The 19,585-nt window shown below is 35.5% G+C and overlaps 1 protein-coding gene across 4 annotated transcripts in view; it reads right to left on the reverse strand.

The window, feature by feature from the left end:
* ANKRD12 (ankyrin repeat domain 12) overlaps positions 1–19,585 on the reverse strand; it is a 109,917-nt gene that overhangs the window by 17,609 nt on the left and 72,723 nt on the right. For all 4 annotated transcript variants that reach the window (XM_060118423.1, XM_060118426.1, XM_060118424.1 and 1 more), the window contains one exon: positions 632–5,346. In XM_060118423.1, coding sequence (XP_059974406.1) covers positions 632–5,346 — 4,715 coding nt within the window. The remainder of the gene's footprint in view (positions 1–631; positions 5,347–19,585) is intronic.

Below are 19,585 nucleotides of genomic sequence, written 5' to 3' on the forward strand. Positions count from 1 at the left end.
AGGCACAGACCACTCTCCAAGGTGCGGCAGTGAGAGAGGCTGAGCTAGACAAACTGTGACAGGCAAGGGGCAACCTTTTTCTCCCTGGGATGAAGGAGACCCAAATATGTTCAGAGTGGGTGGATAAAGGCCAGTGGAGAAAGAAAAATTTAAAATATATTAGCAAGAAGTGTTTTCATAGAGGAAGGTTCCAGAGAAGACTGGAGGGAATGGGATCAAAAGCACATGGAAAGGAATTACCCTGCAGAGAAATAAAAGTATAACTCCTTAGGGTTGAAAGAAAAAGCAGGTAAGGAACAAAATACCATGGACCAGTGCTGTTCAATAATGTAGCACAGCCTACACACGGCTACTGAGCACTGACTGACACGCGGTTGGTCTGAACTGAGACATACTTCTAGCCCACTGGATTTCAAATACTCATCACCAAAAAAAAAAAAAAAAAAGATTATAGACTATCTCAGTAACTTTTCTATATTGATTCTATTTTGACACTGAAATATTAAAACTAATTTTGCCTGTTTCTTTTTACTTTTTAAAATGTGGCTACTAGAAAATTTAGAACTATACATGACTTTCGTCACATTCCTAGCGAACGGGTTGCAGGTGTGTATCAAGTGAGGTCACTTACTGTGGGGATGCAGATCTTGCTTAAAGGGTTTCCATCCAGGAGATACGATCCATTAAATGTCACATATTCATCGTAATACTGAGGTGCTTGAGGGATAACACTACACAACAATTTGCGTTTTTCTTCGATTTTTTTCCTTATGTGCAAGTACTCAAAATACGGATTTGCTCTCTCTGAACTGTACGGCTGGATCTCGTCTAGTTTCAGAGAGTCCACGATGGCTGCCAGAGACTGCTGAGTTTTCTCTTTTGCTTGCAGTAAAGAGGGACTTGCTTGCACAGGCTGAGGCACTCTTGACACTTTCCTTTTCCGTGGGTGGTGAATCTGAGGATCCTCCTCCTCAGTTAATCTTATTCTTCCTCTAGGGGATGAAGACTCAGCATCTTTATCTGCTAATAGCGTACAGGTGGCAAGAATCTGTTTGCTTTGATTTGCTATTGTATTTGCTTTGTTTCTAGTCATCCTTTGAGGAATTTGGTTTTCAGTTTTATCATCTTCAGCACTTTCTTCTAATTCTACTTTAACTAAGTGTCCATATCTGTGCATTTCTGGTTGAGCTGGTTGTTGTGAATGGTTTTCCAGACTCGATAAAATACTCTGTTGTGATTCTTCATCTTCTATGGAAAGCAAACACTTTTCACTTTCAGGACAATGTTTTGGATTATCCTGTTCATTCAGGTTTCCTTTTGGCATCCCTGCATTCATTTCACATAAATCAGAATCACACTTATCATTCAAATGAGTCAAAACCAAACTCTCCAGTTTGTTTTCTTTTTCATGTGAAATAACCTGAATATCAGAAGTGCTATTTTCAGCCTCATGGCCACTGGAAGACTTATACATCAGTTTGCTAAATGCATAATGTGTATTTGGCTGGGAAGAGGCATCACTTCCATTAAAGTCCTTTTCTGATGGTAATACAGGCAAAGTATTAGCTTTCTCAAAATTCGGTGCTGTTTCTTGAACAGTGCTTTCAGAGAACACTGGGACAAAGGCATCTGTCTTTTGAACATCTGTTAGGATAAAAGTATTCTCCATATCTTTTGTAGATTCAGTATCAGTATCTAAAACAGAATTGATAATTTGAATTGCATTTTCCTGTTGTAAAATACCTGGCTCTTGATTGGCAACATATGACAAAGATCTATGCTTAGAAATAGATTCAGCATCTGAAAGTGATTGGCTGTGAAAAGAGCAAGGTTGCTGTGAAGGGAGAAAGGATGCTGGATCCTGAGCACAAGTGTTTCCTGGCAATTCAGTCTGGTGCAAGGATACAAAATCAATATTCTGTTCTTTCAATATTTTGTTTTCAGAATTACAAAAACACTGAACAGAGGAATCTTGATCAGGTGTAGTAGAATTTGGGCAGATGAAGTCACTGGCGCTTAATGACTCCCGTCTATCAACAGGTATTTCCCAAGATTTACTTTGGATCACACCAACCTGATTAGACGGCTCTAGATACACAGGACTGTCCATCAAAGTGCCCACTGCAGCAGTGCTCTTGATACCATTTGTATCAGCAGAAGTATATTTGCTGTTTACAGACCTAGTTGGAGAGGCTGCAAAACTGGAATGTGTGTTAGACGCACTTGAAAGTTCTCTTTCGGGCACATCCGAGGGTACCTCAGGTTTGGGAGAAGGACAAGCATCTCTTGGCACAACTAAGCCATCTTGACTGCTTTCTTCTGATATTGTTTGGAAGTGTTTTGTATGTTCGCAAATAACAGATGGCATGCTACATCTTCGAACTTCTGCAGTTGGTCTCCCCTCATTTATAACTAGTTTAGCATCTTCTACCAAGGAGGACCGGAGATGGGCTGTTGGAAGTCTGCTTGTATACGATGCTTTAATCCGCTCTGGTAGTTCAGCCAGGCTATCCGACTCCCTTTCATGAAGGGCAGGAGATTTGGCAATTGACAAAAACGGTGACTGGGAAAAGGACATTTGGGAATCTGAACCCTCTAACATAAAGTCTGAGTCATACTCCACTGGAAGCCTTGGGGTTGTCACTGTAGTATGGCAAGAATCTTCTGAGCTAGCCACTGAAATCATGGATACAGACCTGGAGCTGAGACCTGGCTTTTCACTTTCTGATCTAGGAGATCTGTTTAAGCTGTTATCTGAAACAAAGGATGACCTGCCTAAATTCACTGTATTTTTGGTGTCGACAGATTGTGACCTGTTACTTACAGCATCTTTGCAACGTTTCTCCTTGGTATAAGCATCAGTCAACTCTGAACTCTTCGACCTAGTAAGTTCTTTATTTTTGGACTCAGCTGGTACATGCTTTGTTTTTTCTTTATCTTTTACTTTAAGTTCTAAACAATTACGATTTCTCAACCGTTCTTTTTCTTTTTGCTTAATCTTTTCCTTGTGTTTTCTGTGCCACTGCTCTATTTCTAGGTCTTTAAGGCTTAGCATCCGTTCAAAGCTGGTCTGCATTAAGTCATCATTCACTAGCCTCTTTTCTTTGGGTCGAGTATCTTTTGATGCTGGTGATGACTTAGGTTTAGGCTTATCTGCTTCGGATTTTACTTTGAGTGAACTACTTAGTTGAACTTTATCCTTGTGTTTGTCTCGTTCTTTGTATCTGTCTATATCTTTATCTTTTTTGTCTTTTTCTTTACCATCAGGAGTTCTCAAAGGCTCATCTTTTGTTTTTTCTTTAAGAGAGAAAGTTTTTTCATGTTGTGCTTTATTGCTGTCTGCTATACTTGACCTCCTCTCTTCCTGGAACTGTTTGGAGTTAGTTATATTTACATTATCTCTAGATTTTTCCTTTTTATCTACCTCCCTATCTTTTTCTTTATTTTTGCTTTTTTCTGATTTAGTATACTCAGTATTATCTGATTGTTTTTTTTTTTCCATCAAGTGCTTCTCTTTGCTCTCTGCAGGATGTCTCTCTTTTTCAAGTTTTTCTTTGTCATGTTTCCTATCTATCTTTTCTCTACTTTTCTCTCTGTCATCAGTTTTTTTAACGGTAGTAATGTTTTTTATCTTCTCACCTTCTTTATGGCATTTTTCTGTGTGATGTGAATATAGCTTGTCTTTTTCTTTTATTCTGTCAACACATTCACTAGGATCTAATCTGTCTTTCTCTGACTTATGCTCATGTTTTATCTTCTTCTCTTTTTCAGAATTTTTTCTTTCAGCCTTCTCAATGTCCTTTTCTTTACTTTGAAACCGTTTCTCAGATTTTTCCTTACTTTCTTTCATATGCTTTTCTTGTTTTTCAATTTCTATTTCTTTTTCCACTGAATGTAACCCTATAGACTCTTCACTGGCACTTATACCTAAAGAACTGAATTCTGTTTCTTTATCAGTTGGTACATTCTCTCTCTCATCTTTCAAATCTCTTATTTTTTCCTCCCTAAAAGATTTCTCACCTTCCTTTTTAATCTTTTCTCGTTCTTCTTTAAAGTTCCTCTCTTTGGAGACATGTTTTTCCTTGGTTGATTTATCCTCTTTTATGTTTTTCTCCAACTTTGATTTTTTTTCTAATGTTAGGGACTCATGTTCCATACTTAAAAATAGATCTTCAGTTTCATCACTTTTAAAAAAATTCTCTTTCCAAAATTCTCTATCAAATTCCACACTCCGCTGCAGCTCTTTAGCACCATCCCTATTTTTGTATTTTTCCTTTTCACCTTCAATTTCTTTTTTATGCTTTTCTTTTTCCCTTTCTTTATGTTTTAATTTATGCTTTTTTAATGTTTTACCCTCTTTATCCATTTTTTTCAGCGTGCAATCTGAGTTTTCAAATGTTGGACTGTGATCTTCATCCTTTATTTTGGCATTTGACTTTTCACCAAATTCTAAGTGGAAATCTTTCTGATGTTTGTTTTTTTCCTTATGCTTACAAGGTTTTACACTTGAACTTTCTGGCAAGAATTCAGACTCTATATTATCATACCGAACGAGATCAGGCTGTAATGACATTTCAGAACTTCCTGGTGATAAACATGTCTTAGAATGTTCTTGTTTTAGTGGTGTTGACTGCTTTTCACTGAGTCCACAAGAATGTTTGGGAGATTTACTAGTGGAAATATGAAATAAATGTAATGAAGTATCATCTTTTGGGCTAAAAGATTTCCTAAAATTCCCCTCCTCTCTGGTCTTTTCTGAACAATCTAGTGCAGTATTAACTGTCAAGTTTGTTACTCTGGTATTTTCTTTCCCCTCTTTTTCTTGCTTCAGCTCTTGGTTCTCTTTATTTTTGTTCTGGTTCTTTAATTTTCTTTTAACTTTGCCTTTCTGTTTGTGTTCATTTGAAACTCCATATTCCTTTCTGGTCTGTATATCAGAATTCGATGTTTCAGCGACAGAACATGGAGCAGAAGACTTTTTGTTCTGAAGAATTTCTTCATCTGAACTTTCAGAACTTGAATACAAAACCCTAGATGGCTTTTGTTTTTTACTTTTAAATGATTTAGGATAGAAAGCTTTTTCCTGTTTTGCAAATAAGCTACTCTTTTCTACTTGAGCCTCGTTCTCTCTTCTCAGCTCTTTCCTAAGAATGCGCCTGCCATCGATCATCTTGTTTACTGCTTCCTCCTCGTCATCTTTGAACTCATACTCATCAAGGGCACATGGAAGAGCTGCTTTACTGGGAACTATCTGTTTACTTTCACAGATGAGAGAGTCTTTCTCTGTCTCAGAGTCAATATTTTCATCAACACTGGAAGGATTTACAGACCGAGCCTCTTCAGAATCTAGAATAAGAAAGGAAAATCTGCTGTTAGTCAAGAGACAACTGTCAGAAAAGCAAGACTGAGAGAAAAATATAGCATATACATCAAATATTTTGAACAATTCAGAGAAAAAATTCATATTTATATGTAAATAATACAACAGCAATATGTAAGAACTCTGCTACAGTTTTGTGGAAAAGCTTTATAGAGAATCTGCTTCTGGATGACACCCTGTGACACTTCTAAAAGCACACAATACACTGGATTTACAACACAGATACCAAAAAAAGTATCTAATATTAAAATGTATGTATAATATAACGAAGAGGTTCATAACTCAGGGGACTGGATTCAGGAAAAGACTGGCTACTAATGTTATGTAAAAAAAAATTTTTTTTGGCTGTGCCATGCGGCATGTGGGATCTTAGTTCCCTGACCAGGAATGGAACCTGCCCGCATCCCCTGAAGTGGTAGCACTGAGTCTTAATCACTGGACCACCAGGGAAGCCCCCTATAAAATTTTACATATATGTACATTTTCTTTTTTCCTGGAGAGAGAATATTTAAGTAAAATTCTTTGATGCAAAAAAGATTAACGATCACTAACTTAAAGGGTTTATAATTAAGTAAACATCACAGATGGTTTTATATGCTTCAGAATTTTATTACTAAAAGCATAAAAGAGCAAATGATTCCCATAAAGGACAGAACTTGAATAAAGGTGAATGGTTTTAACTATACAAGACACATGACTATCTGCTTTACTATCTGTTAAAAAAAAAAAAAGAAATATATCCCCCAATTATACAGTCAAAATTATAACAGATAAATTGAATAGATACATAATTAGAAAAAAGCTATTTTATTCTTTAGTTTTTTAATTTATAGTTTATTTTCTTCCTAGTTGGGCATCTTTTCTTAGCTGAAATGTACATTGCATACATGGGGCCTCCAACTGAAAAGAAAACCCAGAACTCTAATTAAAAGAAAACTGAGGCCTCTGACCAAAAGAGGAAAAAACCAAACTCATTATAAAAAGTAACCAAACACTTTTTTGGCTAAGTATTTAATAATATTAAAGTTATAAATTTATTTTAATACATCAAGCTTCCTCTAAAGTGATCTAGCTCCCAAATATTCTCTTTACATGGAAATTCAAATTCCAGAAGCATTTTAGAGTGTCTGTAAGGTTTTGAGCACTGGATAGGAGCTGTGGAGAGATGAGAGTCTTTCTTATTTTTGCAGAAGATGTGGTCATATTCTAACACAATACTATTATTAAGTGCCAATGAGTGACACAGTTATATTGACATGTGGTATAAAAAAGAACATTTTTGGAATTACAACTGCTTGTAAGCATAACTCCATTCCCAGTTATCAATACTGCAATACAGAGTATCAAGCCATAGAACTTTATGCTGCAAAAAAGGAAGAGCTGTTTTGGAAGTAGTATTTATTCTGCTCCTTGATTAAATGAATACAAGAATATGTACTGATATGACAGGTGTTATTTTGTCTTATTGGTGCCTTATTTACAACTTGTTCTTGAGGACTGTTCTCCCCTTGCCGTTTTTAAGAACTTGATTTTTTAGGGTTTATATGTAAGTATTCTATTTATATTATTTCTCATTAGGTAAGTTTTACTGGAAATTGGGAATTTTTTTTCCTTTGTATATCCCACAAAACCTTAATTCGACACTTAGAATCAATCTTAAGTAAATATTTATTATGCTCCTCCAGGCACAGAGTACTAGGTGCTACGGGTGACATGATGAAAAGAACACAGTCCTGGGCTGCAACAGTTACACAACCTGATAATCGCTAAAATGGCAGTGGGCACTAGGTCCAAAGGGTGCACTTGGGAAAGAGTCAGTATACTGGGAGAAGTGAGGGAAAGCAGGCTTCTCAAAGCAACAGCACTGAACTGAGGCAGGAAGGATGTATAGGAAGTTCAGGTAGGATTTAATGGCATGAAAACAACTATTATGAAAATAAGGAGCTCAAACCACAGCATGTTCCATTTCATATATGGCTTTTTTTCATTGAACAGTTGTAGATATTTTCTTTTTAAGTTGTATTTTCTTTACTACTGTTTTTAAGGGCTGCATATTACATGGATTTAATGTGTAATCACTTAAACGGATTCTCCTGAGGGGACATTCAGGTTGTCCTATTTGATATTATAGATACTTCATAATTTAGAAAAAACTTTGTATAGCTTGTCAGTTGAAAATAGCAGTACATAAGTTAGTCTGTGTGTGTGTGTATGTAGGGAAAAAGAAATGAGAGAAATACATCAAAATAGTATCCATATTAAACTCTGGCCAGAGAAATTATGCCTTTTTATTTTTTTTTCAAGTTTTGCTGTATTTTCCAAATTCCTAGCCTAACACATGTATTAGTTTTAACATCAGAAAAAATATTTTTAAAAACTTCACTAATAGGTATAAAATGGTACCACTATTTGTTCGATTTTTTGATTACAGGTGTGGCTCATTTTTCCATGTGTTTTTATTTCTCCTGTGTAACATCACTTTATAATTTCTTCATCCTATTTTCTTCTGGTCTTCTTTGCCTATGCATATTAATATATTACTTAAATTATACTACACACATACTCCTGTGTATGTTTCAATCACTATATCATAGTGCTTACCATTTTGAATATACATATTAAAGGTCAAATGCAGATTCTCTGAGTTACACACATACGTGTACCTGAGAGATGTAAGGCTGTCATCTGTGCTCCCGATTCATCAACTGAAGGTAATTAAGCAATGCTCTCCAACACAGATATGTTTTTTTCCCCCATGGTTCTTTTAAAGAGACTCCTACTTTTTTAAAAGGGAAAAATATAAGTTTCTAAAGTGAATAAGTTAGCCTCATGATACATGATATGTCTGTGATGAAGAGTGTGGGAATACCCCAGGGAAGGATAGCAGCCTGGCTCTGGTCACTGAGTTGCACCTGCCCAACAGGCTCGCTCCTCTCTGCGCGCGATTCTCAGCACCAGCAGCAACGACCCTGCATGGTTCTCATGAAGCTGGCTAGTCTGTGACCCCAGCAAAGATACTACAATTCTGTGATGCCATTTCACCACCAGACCAGGCTGAAACCCTTTTCTTCCCTAAGCAGTCCAAGCCTTTTTGATTTACTTTACCCAGGACTATACATCAAGCTGGTCTTGGAATTCTAGTGCAGTAGTAACTTAAAAAAAAAATGTCTGCTCTGCCTCCCTTAAGAGATGAGTGCTTAGAGTAAGAAATTTACCTAGAACCCAAATCCTCAAATTCTTGTTCTCAAAATGGCCATGGTTATCATTATACTGCATTATTTTCTAATCTTTTTAGTCTTTAATATCTATTTAGTCACTAAATTTGAACTCGTATTTAAAACATTTTACCAAATTATTTCTGATAAAAAGCTCCTTTAAAAAATGTTCATGTTTATCATCTCAACAATTTTATTTGGGAAACTAGGAAGAAAAGTGAGAAATAAGCAATCACTAAAATATTAAATTTTTCATTAAAACATTTTTCTTCTCCATGAGAAAATGCTAAATAACAAAATGAAACTTAATTGATAAAAAACAAATACATTTGAAAGTTGCTCTGTACCTCTCAAGGCACTCTAAGATATTAGGCAACTAACACTAGTGACATTTAAAGAATAGTTAAATGTTACTTGAGATCACAATTATCCTTAGGCTTGACTTTTCCCCTACTGAGGCTACCATAAATTTCCATCTTATCTTGTATGGAATCCAAAAGGAACAGATGTGACCAATGCAGGAAGATGACAGTATATAAAGTAAATCCCTCCTCCTTCAAAATCTCTCCAAAATAACCAGCATGCATTTGACGAAGCAATTATATTTCACATGCCTGACTAATAAGAAAATCAACAGATTCTGGGCTTTTAAAATAGTCTGACTATATTAATGATTACACATCTTCAGGAAACATAACTACATTCTACTAATGTCACATATACTTCGGGAGTGGGTGATGACAAAACGAAACTAAATATACCATGACCCTAAACTTAAAGAACTTATAGGCAAGTCCAAGTCTCTACTTTTCCTCTGAGATTCAACTGCCTAACCTGGAATTTCTCAGACTCCTTTCAACCACCCTAATTCAAGACTGAAAACATTCAACTCATTACTTTCTCTTCCACAACTGCTTCCTCTTGCTGCTAAAAGCCAATGTTTTCCCACCTCTGGCATGACAACAACCCACTAATTCAAACTAAAAACCTCAGAGTCTTTTGCAACTCTCAATTCCTCAGCTTCCAAATTCAACCGTTCAAGTGTCACTCTCTGGACTATCTCTTACGTCCATCTTCTCTTGATCCCCATGGCCACTGTCTCAGCTCAGGTCCTCACCAGTGCTTGCCTAGATCAGTTAACACCTGAAACCACAATGTGGCCAGCATTACAGATCATATCATATTTCTTCTCATCTGAGGGTTCCTGCCTCTAGGATAAAAGACTTCCCAAAATCGGAAGCACTATCTCTACTACTACTACCATCAACTATTAATACCATCAATTATTATCCCCATTTAAGAGACACGTAAACAGAGTAAGAACTAATAAGTAGCTTGTCCAAAGTCACCTCACCATGAAGGGATATAGCCCGGGGTGTCTTCATCCGCGTTCAGAGCATGTTCTACACATCATCTCCCATCTTTCATTCCTTCTTGCTATACACATTTGCCATACCAGTGTATTACTTCCTATTCCCCAAACTTCTATGCAGGTTTATGTAGATTCTCATCAGTTATTTTTTTAAACAACTGAAGTATAGTTGATTTACAATATTGTGTTAGTTTCAGGTAACTCAGTTTTATATATATATATATATATATATATATATATATATATGTATATATTTTTCTTTTTTTCCATCTTTTCCATTATAGGTTATTATAAGATACTGAATATAGGGCCTCCCTGGTGGCGCAAGTGGTTGAGAGTCCGCCTGCCGATGCAGGGGATGCGGGTTCGTGCCCCGGTCTGGGAGGATCCCATATGCCGCGGAGCGGCTGGGCCCGTGAGCCATGGCCGCTGGGCCTGCGCATCCGGAGCCTGTGCTCCGCAACGGGAGAGGCCACAGCAGTGAGAGGTCCACATACCGCAAAAAGAAAAAAAAAAAAAAAAAGATACTGAATATAGTTGTGTGTAAATCCTTGTTGCTTATCTATTTTGAATATAGTAGTGTGTATCTGTTAATCTCAACCTCTAATCTACCCCACCCCCACTTTCCCCTTTGGTAACCATAAATTTGTGTTCTATGTCTGTGAGTCTGTTTCTGTTTTGTAAATAAGCTCCTTTGTATCATTTTAGATTCCGAAGATTAAATATCATATATTTGTCTTTAATCAGTTACTCTTTATTATTTTCCATCTACCTAACTAGAAGATATTTTAGATTATTGGTCAAGGAGAGGTGCAGTTCAAGAATTTATATTTTAGGAAGGGCATAGGGGTAGGAATCTGTTGTGGGGAGGAGGTTGGGTAGGGGACTTGTCTTGAGGCTACATCTGCATTGGTATTTACTTATATGTTTATTTGGATTGATCTGGAAGGAGGTAAAGTTAACTTCTCATTTACCCCTGGGAACATCACTGGTTTGAAACCATTCCAAAAGATGTGTATATTTTATTGCTGCTATTCTGATCATTGGGATTTGGGAGGTCAAAGATCGTTTCCCAGGAAAGTCAAGGGGCGAAGAGAAGGCTATCTGTTCTACAATATCTCCTATGCATTCCACCTATTCTGGATGAATAAGTGCTTAAATACATGCATGCACATGCGCACACACACACACTTCAGCTTCTTGTAAACTTATAAAAGTATACTACTTTATTAATAAGCACCTGTGTAAATTATAACACCTGGAGAATAAAAAACTTAGGTATTATCTATTTGTGGGATGGAGGATGGTAGGGATAGTAGTGCATTTACTGAGAATAAAAAGGCCTATTTATGGAATTTGGGAGTTCTTTGTGGGAAGGTAACCTCCAGTGAGGTAACTCTACTGTTCTGTTTTTCACTTACCCAACAGATACTTCAAATACAAGTCTGTGACTTATACTTAGGGACTTTTGTAATACCTAGCATGTGCAGATACTTAATAAATGTAGAATGAGTATACAACTAGAGGGTTTCAGAACTGGATTAAGACGTCAAGAAATCAAGTCGGGGTGCTTATGGTGGACAGACAGGAGGACTGTAGAAAGGAACAGAAACATGTAACACAAGTAGAAACTAACACATCACTGTAAAGCAATTATGCTCCACTAAAGGTGTTAAAAAACAAGCCAACCATGTAACACAAATTTATCCACTTTACAATTTTGTTTAATGTCCAAGTGCCACTGACTACTACTACTGTCTGACTCATTCATTGCTGACGTCTTCTTAAAGTCAGCACTTTGAAGAGGTGGCAACCACTTCACCCACACGGTATCAGTTCCCACATCACCGGTCACGTGGAGATTAGGTCTGTTACTTGAACGGCTTTCAGCCACCCTTAGATTTTGGATAGCCTGCACTTTCACACCTTATGCACTAACACTTCCAATATTCTTCCTATACTGAGCTCATGCTTTTATACATCAGCTGCTGAACATTTTTGAGTCAGCCAGAAATTTACTTTTAAACGATGGCACCATCTTTATATAGTGTAGTGTCTGTACAATTATTTGAGTACATATGTATTTTGTATTTTATGAAAAAGGAAAAATTAAGTCTACTTCAGAAGCTGAAGTAAAGACTGTTCAATTGTGAAGAAAAGGAAAATTAGAGAACCCATATAAATACTAGATATATATTAGAGTGTGTCACATTTTGAAAAGCAGTGATGAAAAATAAGGTTTTAAAATTATGGGCAATATTAGCATGTAAAATATTTAGATAACTTATACAGAGTTTATGCCAATACTAAGTGCTAGAAATTAGTTTCAAAAGGAGCCTAATGTTCACCTCTGTCTTGACAAAAATTAAGAAAATTGATCAGAACCATTAAAATAATCTGCTCAACCTGTGGCTAAATCCCTTTGTAATCACCACAAGCAACTCTTTCTTTCCAATATTAAAGTCAGTTTACCACTAAACTCATTGTAGGTTAACAAAGAAAATGTGAAATTGAGATAAGAAAAATACTTGGAAAATAGTTTTCCTTAACTAAAATCATGGAGATGCAATGAGCAAAATCCAGACTTTGGGAAAAACTGCCAGGCACATGATTTTTTCAACAACAGAAAAATACAAGAACATAAGAATGGAAGGGGATATTTACAGATTAAAAGATACTCAAACGTATCACCCAACTGCAATATATGGACTTCATTTGGATTCAGATTTTGAAAAAGTTGAAAAAAACTTATGATTTTATGAGGCAATGAGAACTTGGAACAATAACCAAATATTTACTAGTAATCCAGTTTAGTTAGCTTAGGTATGATAATGATATTATGTTTTTTTTAAATTCCTATCTTTTAAGAGGTACCTACTAAAATATTTTCTAATAAAATGACTTCAAAATGATGGGATAGGGAAGAATGGATAGAACAAAACAAGACTGGCCATAAGGTGGTAATGATTAAAAGTGGGTAATAAGTATACATGAGTTCGTAATACTACTCCTCTTTCTGCTCTGTACTTTCACTATAGAGATTAAAAATTAAAAATTTCTATATTGGGCTTCCCTGGTGGCGCAGTGGTTGAGAGTCCGCCTGCAGATGCAGGGGACACGGGTTTGTGCCCTGGTCCGGGAAGATCCCACATGCCGCGGAGCGGCTAGGCCCATGAGCCATGGCTGCTGAGCCTGCGCGTCCGGAGCCTGTGCTCCGCAACGGGAGAGGCCACAACAGTGAGAGGCCCGCGTACCGGAAAAAAAAAAAAAAAAAAAAAAAATCTATATTGAAACTAAAAACATTAATTTGCATACAATTAATCTATTTTAAAATGTTTTCAACAATGACTATATCATGCAATGTACAGAATTAACCCCCCCCACCATAACATATACACTATACTTAGGGAGTTTAAAAATAAATAATTTTCTGAGTATAAAATCAGGTAATATGTAAGCACATTTTCAGGAATACATATGAAAAGATACTCTTTCATTAAAGACAGTAAATTAGTTAACTGTAGGCTCTATGGCAAAAAACAAAAAAATCATACCAGCAAGGTGACTACAGTTAACAATACTGTATTGTATACCTGAAAGTTGCTAAGGGTAGATTTTAAACATTCTTACAACACACACACACACACAAAATTGTAATCAGGTTAGGTGATGGATGTGTCAACTAACTTTACTGTGGTAATCACTTTGCAATATATACATATATCAAAACTTACACTTACACCTTAAACTTATACAATGTTATGTCAATTATCTCAATAAAGCTAGAAAAAAAAATAAAGGAAAAAAGCCGTCTTGACTACTTTAAATTATTATATAAACCAGTGAACTTGATTAGAGTTTTCATCTTTACGATGGTAAATAAAAATGACATTTTAAAGATTATAAGACTGCAATATCATATAAAGGATGGTCCTGAATGTTCCATTTTAAATAACTGGACATATCTAATATGATAACTTTATTTCAGGTTTTCACTGTTTTTAAAGGAAACATTTATCAAGTGCTTACTCTGTGCCAGTCAATAATAGCCTATGTGTCTTTGTATACTAACTCATTTAACCTTTATTTACCACACCACCGTAAGTACTGTATGTACTCAGGAGCTGTATGTACTGTAACTCCTATTTTACAGATGTGGAACGTAAGCATGTACAGGTTAACTAACTTGCCCACAACTTGAGATCCAGGGCTGAAACCGAGATAATACTATAGGAGCACTAAAATATGAGCTCTTATGATTAAATTAATACAGCATTCCAAACAGTGGGGAAAAAATGATGGTTTTGGCTTGATTTCCGTTGCCAAAAACTCTACAATGTTGAAAGCCTGTTTTTTTTTTTTTTTTGGTGTAACGTACTCAATCAGAATTATGAATTCTTTTGACAACAGGAATAGTACTTCAAAAAATATTGGAATTGTGTTTATATATATCATTTTTATTCAGAGATGCACTAATGCATAAAAAAGTCCTAAGATAAACTTCTTTAGTGATCTTCATTTATTAACATTGTTTTTGTTTCATTTTCAAATAGTATTTATTATTCTTTTATTAAGAACAGTTAATGTTAGAAAACCAGGAAAATATAGAGATGGGTAAAGAAAAGCCAACTATAATATAGTCCCATCACTCAAGAGAATCATTCTTCATAACTTAAAGTATTACATTCGATTTTATTTGAATTTAACTAACTTAGAAATAATGAAGTGAACAGAATTTCTGAACCTCAAGTCTGTCCTCTTGGCTCTTCTAAATTCCCTGACCAAGGTGGTTGACTACTGTCATTTCAGAAAGCACGCTTATACTCCATGAGCACCCCCAACTCAGACCACATTTTAGCTTGCTTTCTGTCAATATTTAGCCTGCGACTTGTATATACAGCTTATTTTCCCTTGAGGTTTTTGCCTTCTGTCTTGTTCATCTTCATATTATCAATACCATGACACAGTGAATTCTCAGAATCTAATTCATACACTATGTATACTGTAATGTACTCTTTTCTTGATAACATTCTTCACAAAGCTCTCTGACATTTTGTCCTAAAATATGCCAACTGCTCATTGCTGTCACTTGCAAATTTTTCATCAAAATCCGGTTAGTCTTCATATTTTCCTCTTAGACTTGTATTTTGTGTCACTGCAAAGTAATATATTTGAACAATTTTTTCAGAAAGAGAATAGAAAGTATGTCTAATGATGTTTTTCTTTAGCCCTTGCACTTGAGTGACAGGTTGGGAATGGAATTCTAGGTTCAAAATAATTTTCACAGAACGTTGTGACTGTAGCTACACAGTCTTCTCACATCTTTAAGAACAAGAAATCGGATTCCCTCTCCTTCTTCTGTAGGTAACATGTTTACCTCTGAGTCTGGGTGTTTATAAGATTTTAAATAATCTTTATCCTTGAAGTCATGATGTATCTAGATGTGGATACATCTATATACATGTAAATGTATCCTTTCCTTGCTTTTTGTTTTGCTTTTAAGTAAAATTACCCTCTTTCTTCAGTTAAGGGACATCTTCCATTAAAAAAATTACTTTCTCCCAACATTTGCTCTTTTTTGTAAAATGAATACTGCATATCCTGGGTATGTTTTTTGTCTGTTTGTTTGTACCATTTTTCTCATATTTCCAATGTATTTTTTTTTAATGTTTCATATGTTGTCCTTCTCATAGATCTCAAATTAGATCTTCAGTGATGTCCAGTCTATTCTTTAGTCCTATATGGAATATTTACTTTCAGTAATGATAAACATTTTGAATTTCAAGGACTTCCCTTGTCGACTTTTTCAGGGTGGCCTTTTGTTATGGTTAGTGGATCGACTGCCCCCCACCCCCAGTGTCTCCACGCAAACTGAGAAGAACTTACCCTTCTGCTTCCTATGTAATTTACATTCTCCAAATCAGCTGTTGTGCTTGTTCATTTTGGCCCTTCTTGTTTTCATTCAGTTGATTTTCCTCTGGATTTCTTTTCATACTGATAAAGGGGAAAACTTGTTTCTCCAGCAGTTTTGTGGAGGACCTCTACAGCAGGTGTACCCCTGCACGAGTGGTCCATGGTCCTCTCTAACTGCAGTCTTCTCTGAGTTTCAGCGTCTCCGGGGCTCCACTGACAGGGGTAGTTCACAACTGAGGCAGGCTTCTCTTATGCCTATTTGGGTTGTTCCTCTGCTTTGCAATAGTCCACTAACCACAACTAATATATTTAAAAATTGATTATATAACGTATTTATGTTACCTAGCTAAGGAAGTAACATTAGAAAAAAACACCTGCATTTTAGGAAACACATCTTTGCAGCTTTTATATCCCTAAATTGACTGAGAAATGCAGCTTAGAGACAGGAAAATAAAATATTGGGTAACTGTATACAGTTTCTTCTAAATCTCCATTTCTAAACCTCAATTTTCCTAAGTAAAGTTAGATATTTTAATTCTACTATACAGGAGAAAAGTAGTCATACATTTATTTGGAAGTATGCCATATGAGAACATATTTTCACGTATTTCTAAAGTAACAGATATAGATAAGAGTTATAGCTAAGAATTTAGAGGTGAGCTGGAGAGGGAAGAGAATATAATCAATAATTGAAAATACTATGTCTAAAAGCAAAATTTACATAAAAAGTAAAATCAAGTATCACACCACTCTTCACACTCCCTCTGTTAGTTATGCATGGCCTTTCTACCAACATGTCAGTAACACAGAAACGAATTCTATAAAGTATAAATTAATCAAGATTTTCCCCCTCTGAAAAATATGATTGGTATCACTACAAAAATTTTGATGTCACTATAGGAAACTGACAAAAATCACCCAGTCTCAGCTATTCCATCTATATATAGATAGATAGATAGATAGAAAAATAGATATTTATCTCTATCTATCTATCTATATATATATACACACACACATACATACATATATATATATTACATGGAGGTCCTTCAAACCATGACTAGATAAAACAGGATGACATAGCTAAGGCTAAACTCATTTAACTGTATGCATATATATTTTAAAGTCAAAGGTCTTTTTTTAAGGGTTCTGCCCAAATGTACCCTTCATAGAGCTTTAAGTCTTATTCAGCAATATCTCAAGGACTATAATTATGTGACAGACTCACTTTAAGTTGCTAGGCACTGGTACAAATTCAGTTTTTAAGGAAAACCATCAAGCTAAAATATTTTTAACAAAAAATCTATTAGTTTTGGTATTTGCAATAAGCAATTTTACATATTTTGGGCAAACACTCAAAATTTCTTGACTACTATATTTACATAAAATTCAAAGAGAGATATTTAGAAGACTATTATTTTATGTAACATAAAAATTTAAAGACATATTCATTTGCATCCAAAGAACATCCCAGCTGCAGTCACAATTTCCCATTTATTTTTCTGATACATGAACAAGGAAAAAATATAGAACTATGTAATTTTTATAGACACTACTAAAGAGTAAATGCTTATAGTATGGTAATTTAGGTATTCATAATTTCTTTCCCTTTTTCTCTACTTAACAAAATTTGACATATAAAATTTTCTTAAAAAGAAAACACTCAACTTTGAATTTAAAATTCTTAAGCTTTAGAATTAGGTTGATATAATGAATCCACATAAAACACATGATAAAATCTGTATTGATTTTAAAGTACTGGTTTTCAAATAAGAGGACTGTAGGGGTTTTGGTTGTTTAAGTTTCAGGTAGAAGTAGCTGGTGATATTTAGAAAAAAGTTTGAAAAAGTAAAATCAGAACTCTGTGTATAAAGTGCACCGTATGTCACAAAGCGGAGGAGAAAAAGCAGAGTATGCAAAACACAGTGATAGAATTTTTTTTTTCCTTTTTTTTAAACTTATTTATTTGGTTGCACCAGGTCTTAGTTGCAGCTCGCAGGCTCCTTAGTTGTGGCATGTGAACTCTTAGTTGTGGCATGAATGTGGGATCTAGTTCCCTGACCAGGGATCAAACCTGGGCCCCCTGCATTGGGAGTGTGGAGTCTTAACCACTGCGCCACCAGGGAAGTCCCAGAATTTAATTGATAATTAAATTAAAGAATATCTCATTGCTTATCACGCTGTAGGCTCAGCCCTCTGCACATCATGGATATTTAAGTGTCTTTTCATTTCTTGTAAGCATCAATACTACAGTGACATATACGTGAAAAATAAAGGGTGCTGAACACCAACTATGGTGCTTACGCTACTAATTTCTACCTGTAGTGTTTATGCTTCCAAGGTTAAAAAGTTTGCTTTAAAACTTCCAAAGGTGATGCTTCTTCCTACTTATAGTTAAACTGTTAACATTACATAATCCATTTAATAAAAATTTCTGGTATATTTTGACTTAAATAATTGTTTTTGTACCTCTTGATTTATTAACTGTTATAATTCCATATGTGCATGTATCAACAGTCATATTTTCATAGCTCCTGAAATACAAACCTGAGGATATGAGTTTACCAAATATGACAATATATTTAGAATAGTTACAATCTATTGTTTTAACATTAAGAAAGTAAGGCTTCAAAATACTGGTCATCTTGTGTATTTTATGACACAGAAATGCACTCAGTAAACACTAGAGGGTAACAACATATCACATAAAGAGTTTCCTAATCTGTCTTATGGTAGACTCTAAATGGAGCTTGTCTATTTATTATGATGGAGCATTTCCTTGCTTAAGCTGAAGCATGCAAGTGAGGAAAGTGTATAGCAGATGCTTAATAAACATGGCCAGATTATTGGCAGTCAAGGTAAGATAAGAAAAGGATGAATAATTATTTTAACAATGCCTGGCATTTTCAACTTTGCCCACTGGGCACTGTGTTTAAGTAATAAAACCAGGGTCTGCAAAGTTGCAGCAGAATCTCTACTTTGGCAGTTAAGGAGTGTCAGAAAGTATAGGGGGAGGCACTGTGTGACACCTCTGTTACCATAATTACACCTCTGTTACCATAAATAATTAGTGGTAACATCCAGAGAGCATAATTATGGTGTATGAGCATGGTCTGGCTCTCTGAATATGACTGAGTTTTCAGCAGGGTAGCAAGAAGCAATTATTTGTAGCAAACACTATTATTAGATAGAATTCTGTCAGGAAGGTAATGTGGAATAAGACTGTGGAAAAAGGGCAGAGGTTGGGGGAAAACAACTAAAGAATTATGCAAATTTAAAAGTGCCACACATTTGTATACAAATAAGCTGTAGTAACCAGGACTTGTATTTCCTGCAACAATATCATAAATGTCTGATATGCACAACATAAAATGGCTACTCAGTGTGGTCCATGAACTTAAGGCCACTCTGCCAATTGTTTATTACAAATCTGTGATGAAACAATGAAATAACAGGCTGTGCCAGAGACGGAAATCAGTTATGTCACAAGCACACTTAGTTCAGCTGACATTTTTGTCACAGCATTTTTTCCTCTATGATGAAGGAAGCAGTAAGTACACTGATGTACATTCTGGCACAAGCTCTGTATCCTGAGGAATAGTAACAGTTTGTAGAACAGCTACTCTCAGTAGCACTGTCACAAAGCACAATGACTAATGGAATAAACCGTATTTTAAAATGTTACATGTATAGTACCTTTTTATC

The sequence above is a fragment of the Mesoplodon densirostris genome, chromosome 15, assembly GCF_025265405.1.
Source record: "Mesoplodon densirostris isolate mMesDen1 chromosome 15, mMesDen1 primary haplotype, whole genome shotgun sequence".
Taxonomy (NCBI): Eukaryota; Metazoa; Chordata; class Mammalia; order Artiodactyla; family Ziphiidae; genus Mesoplodon; species Mesoplodon densirostris.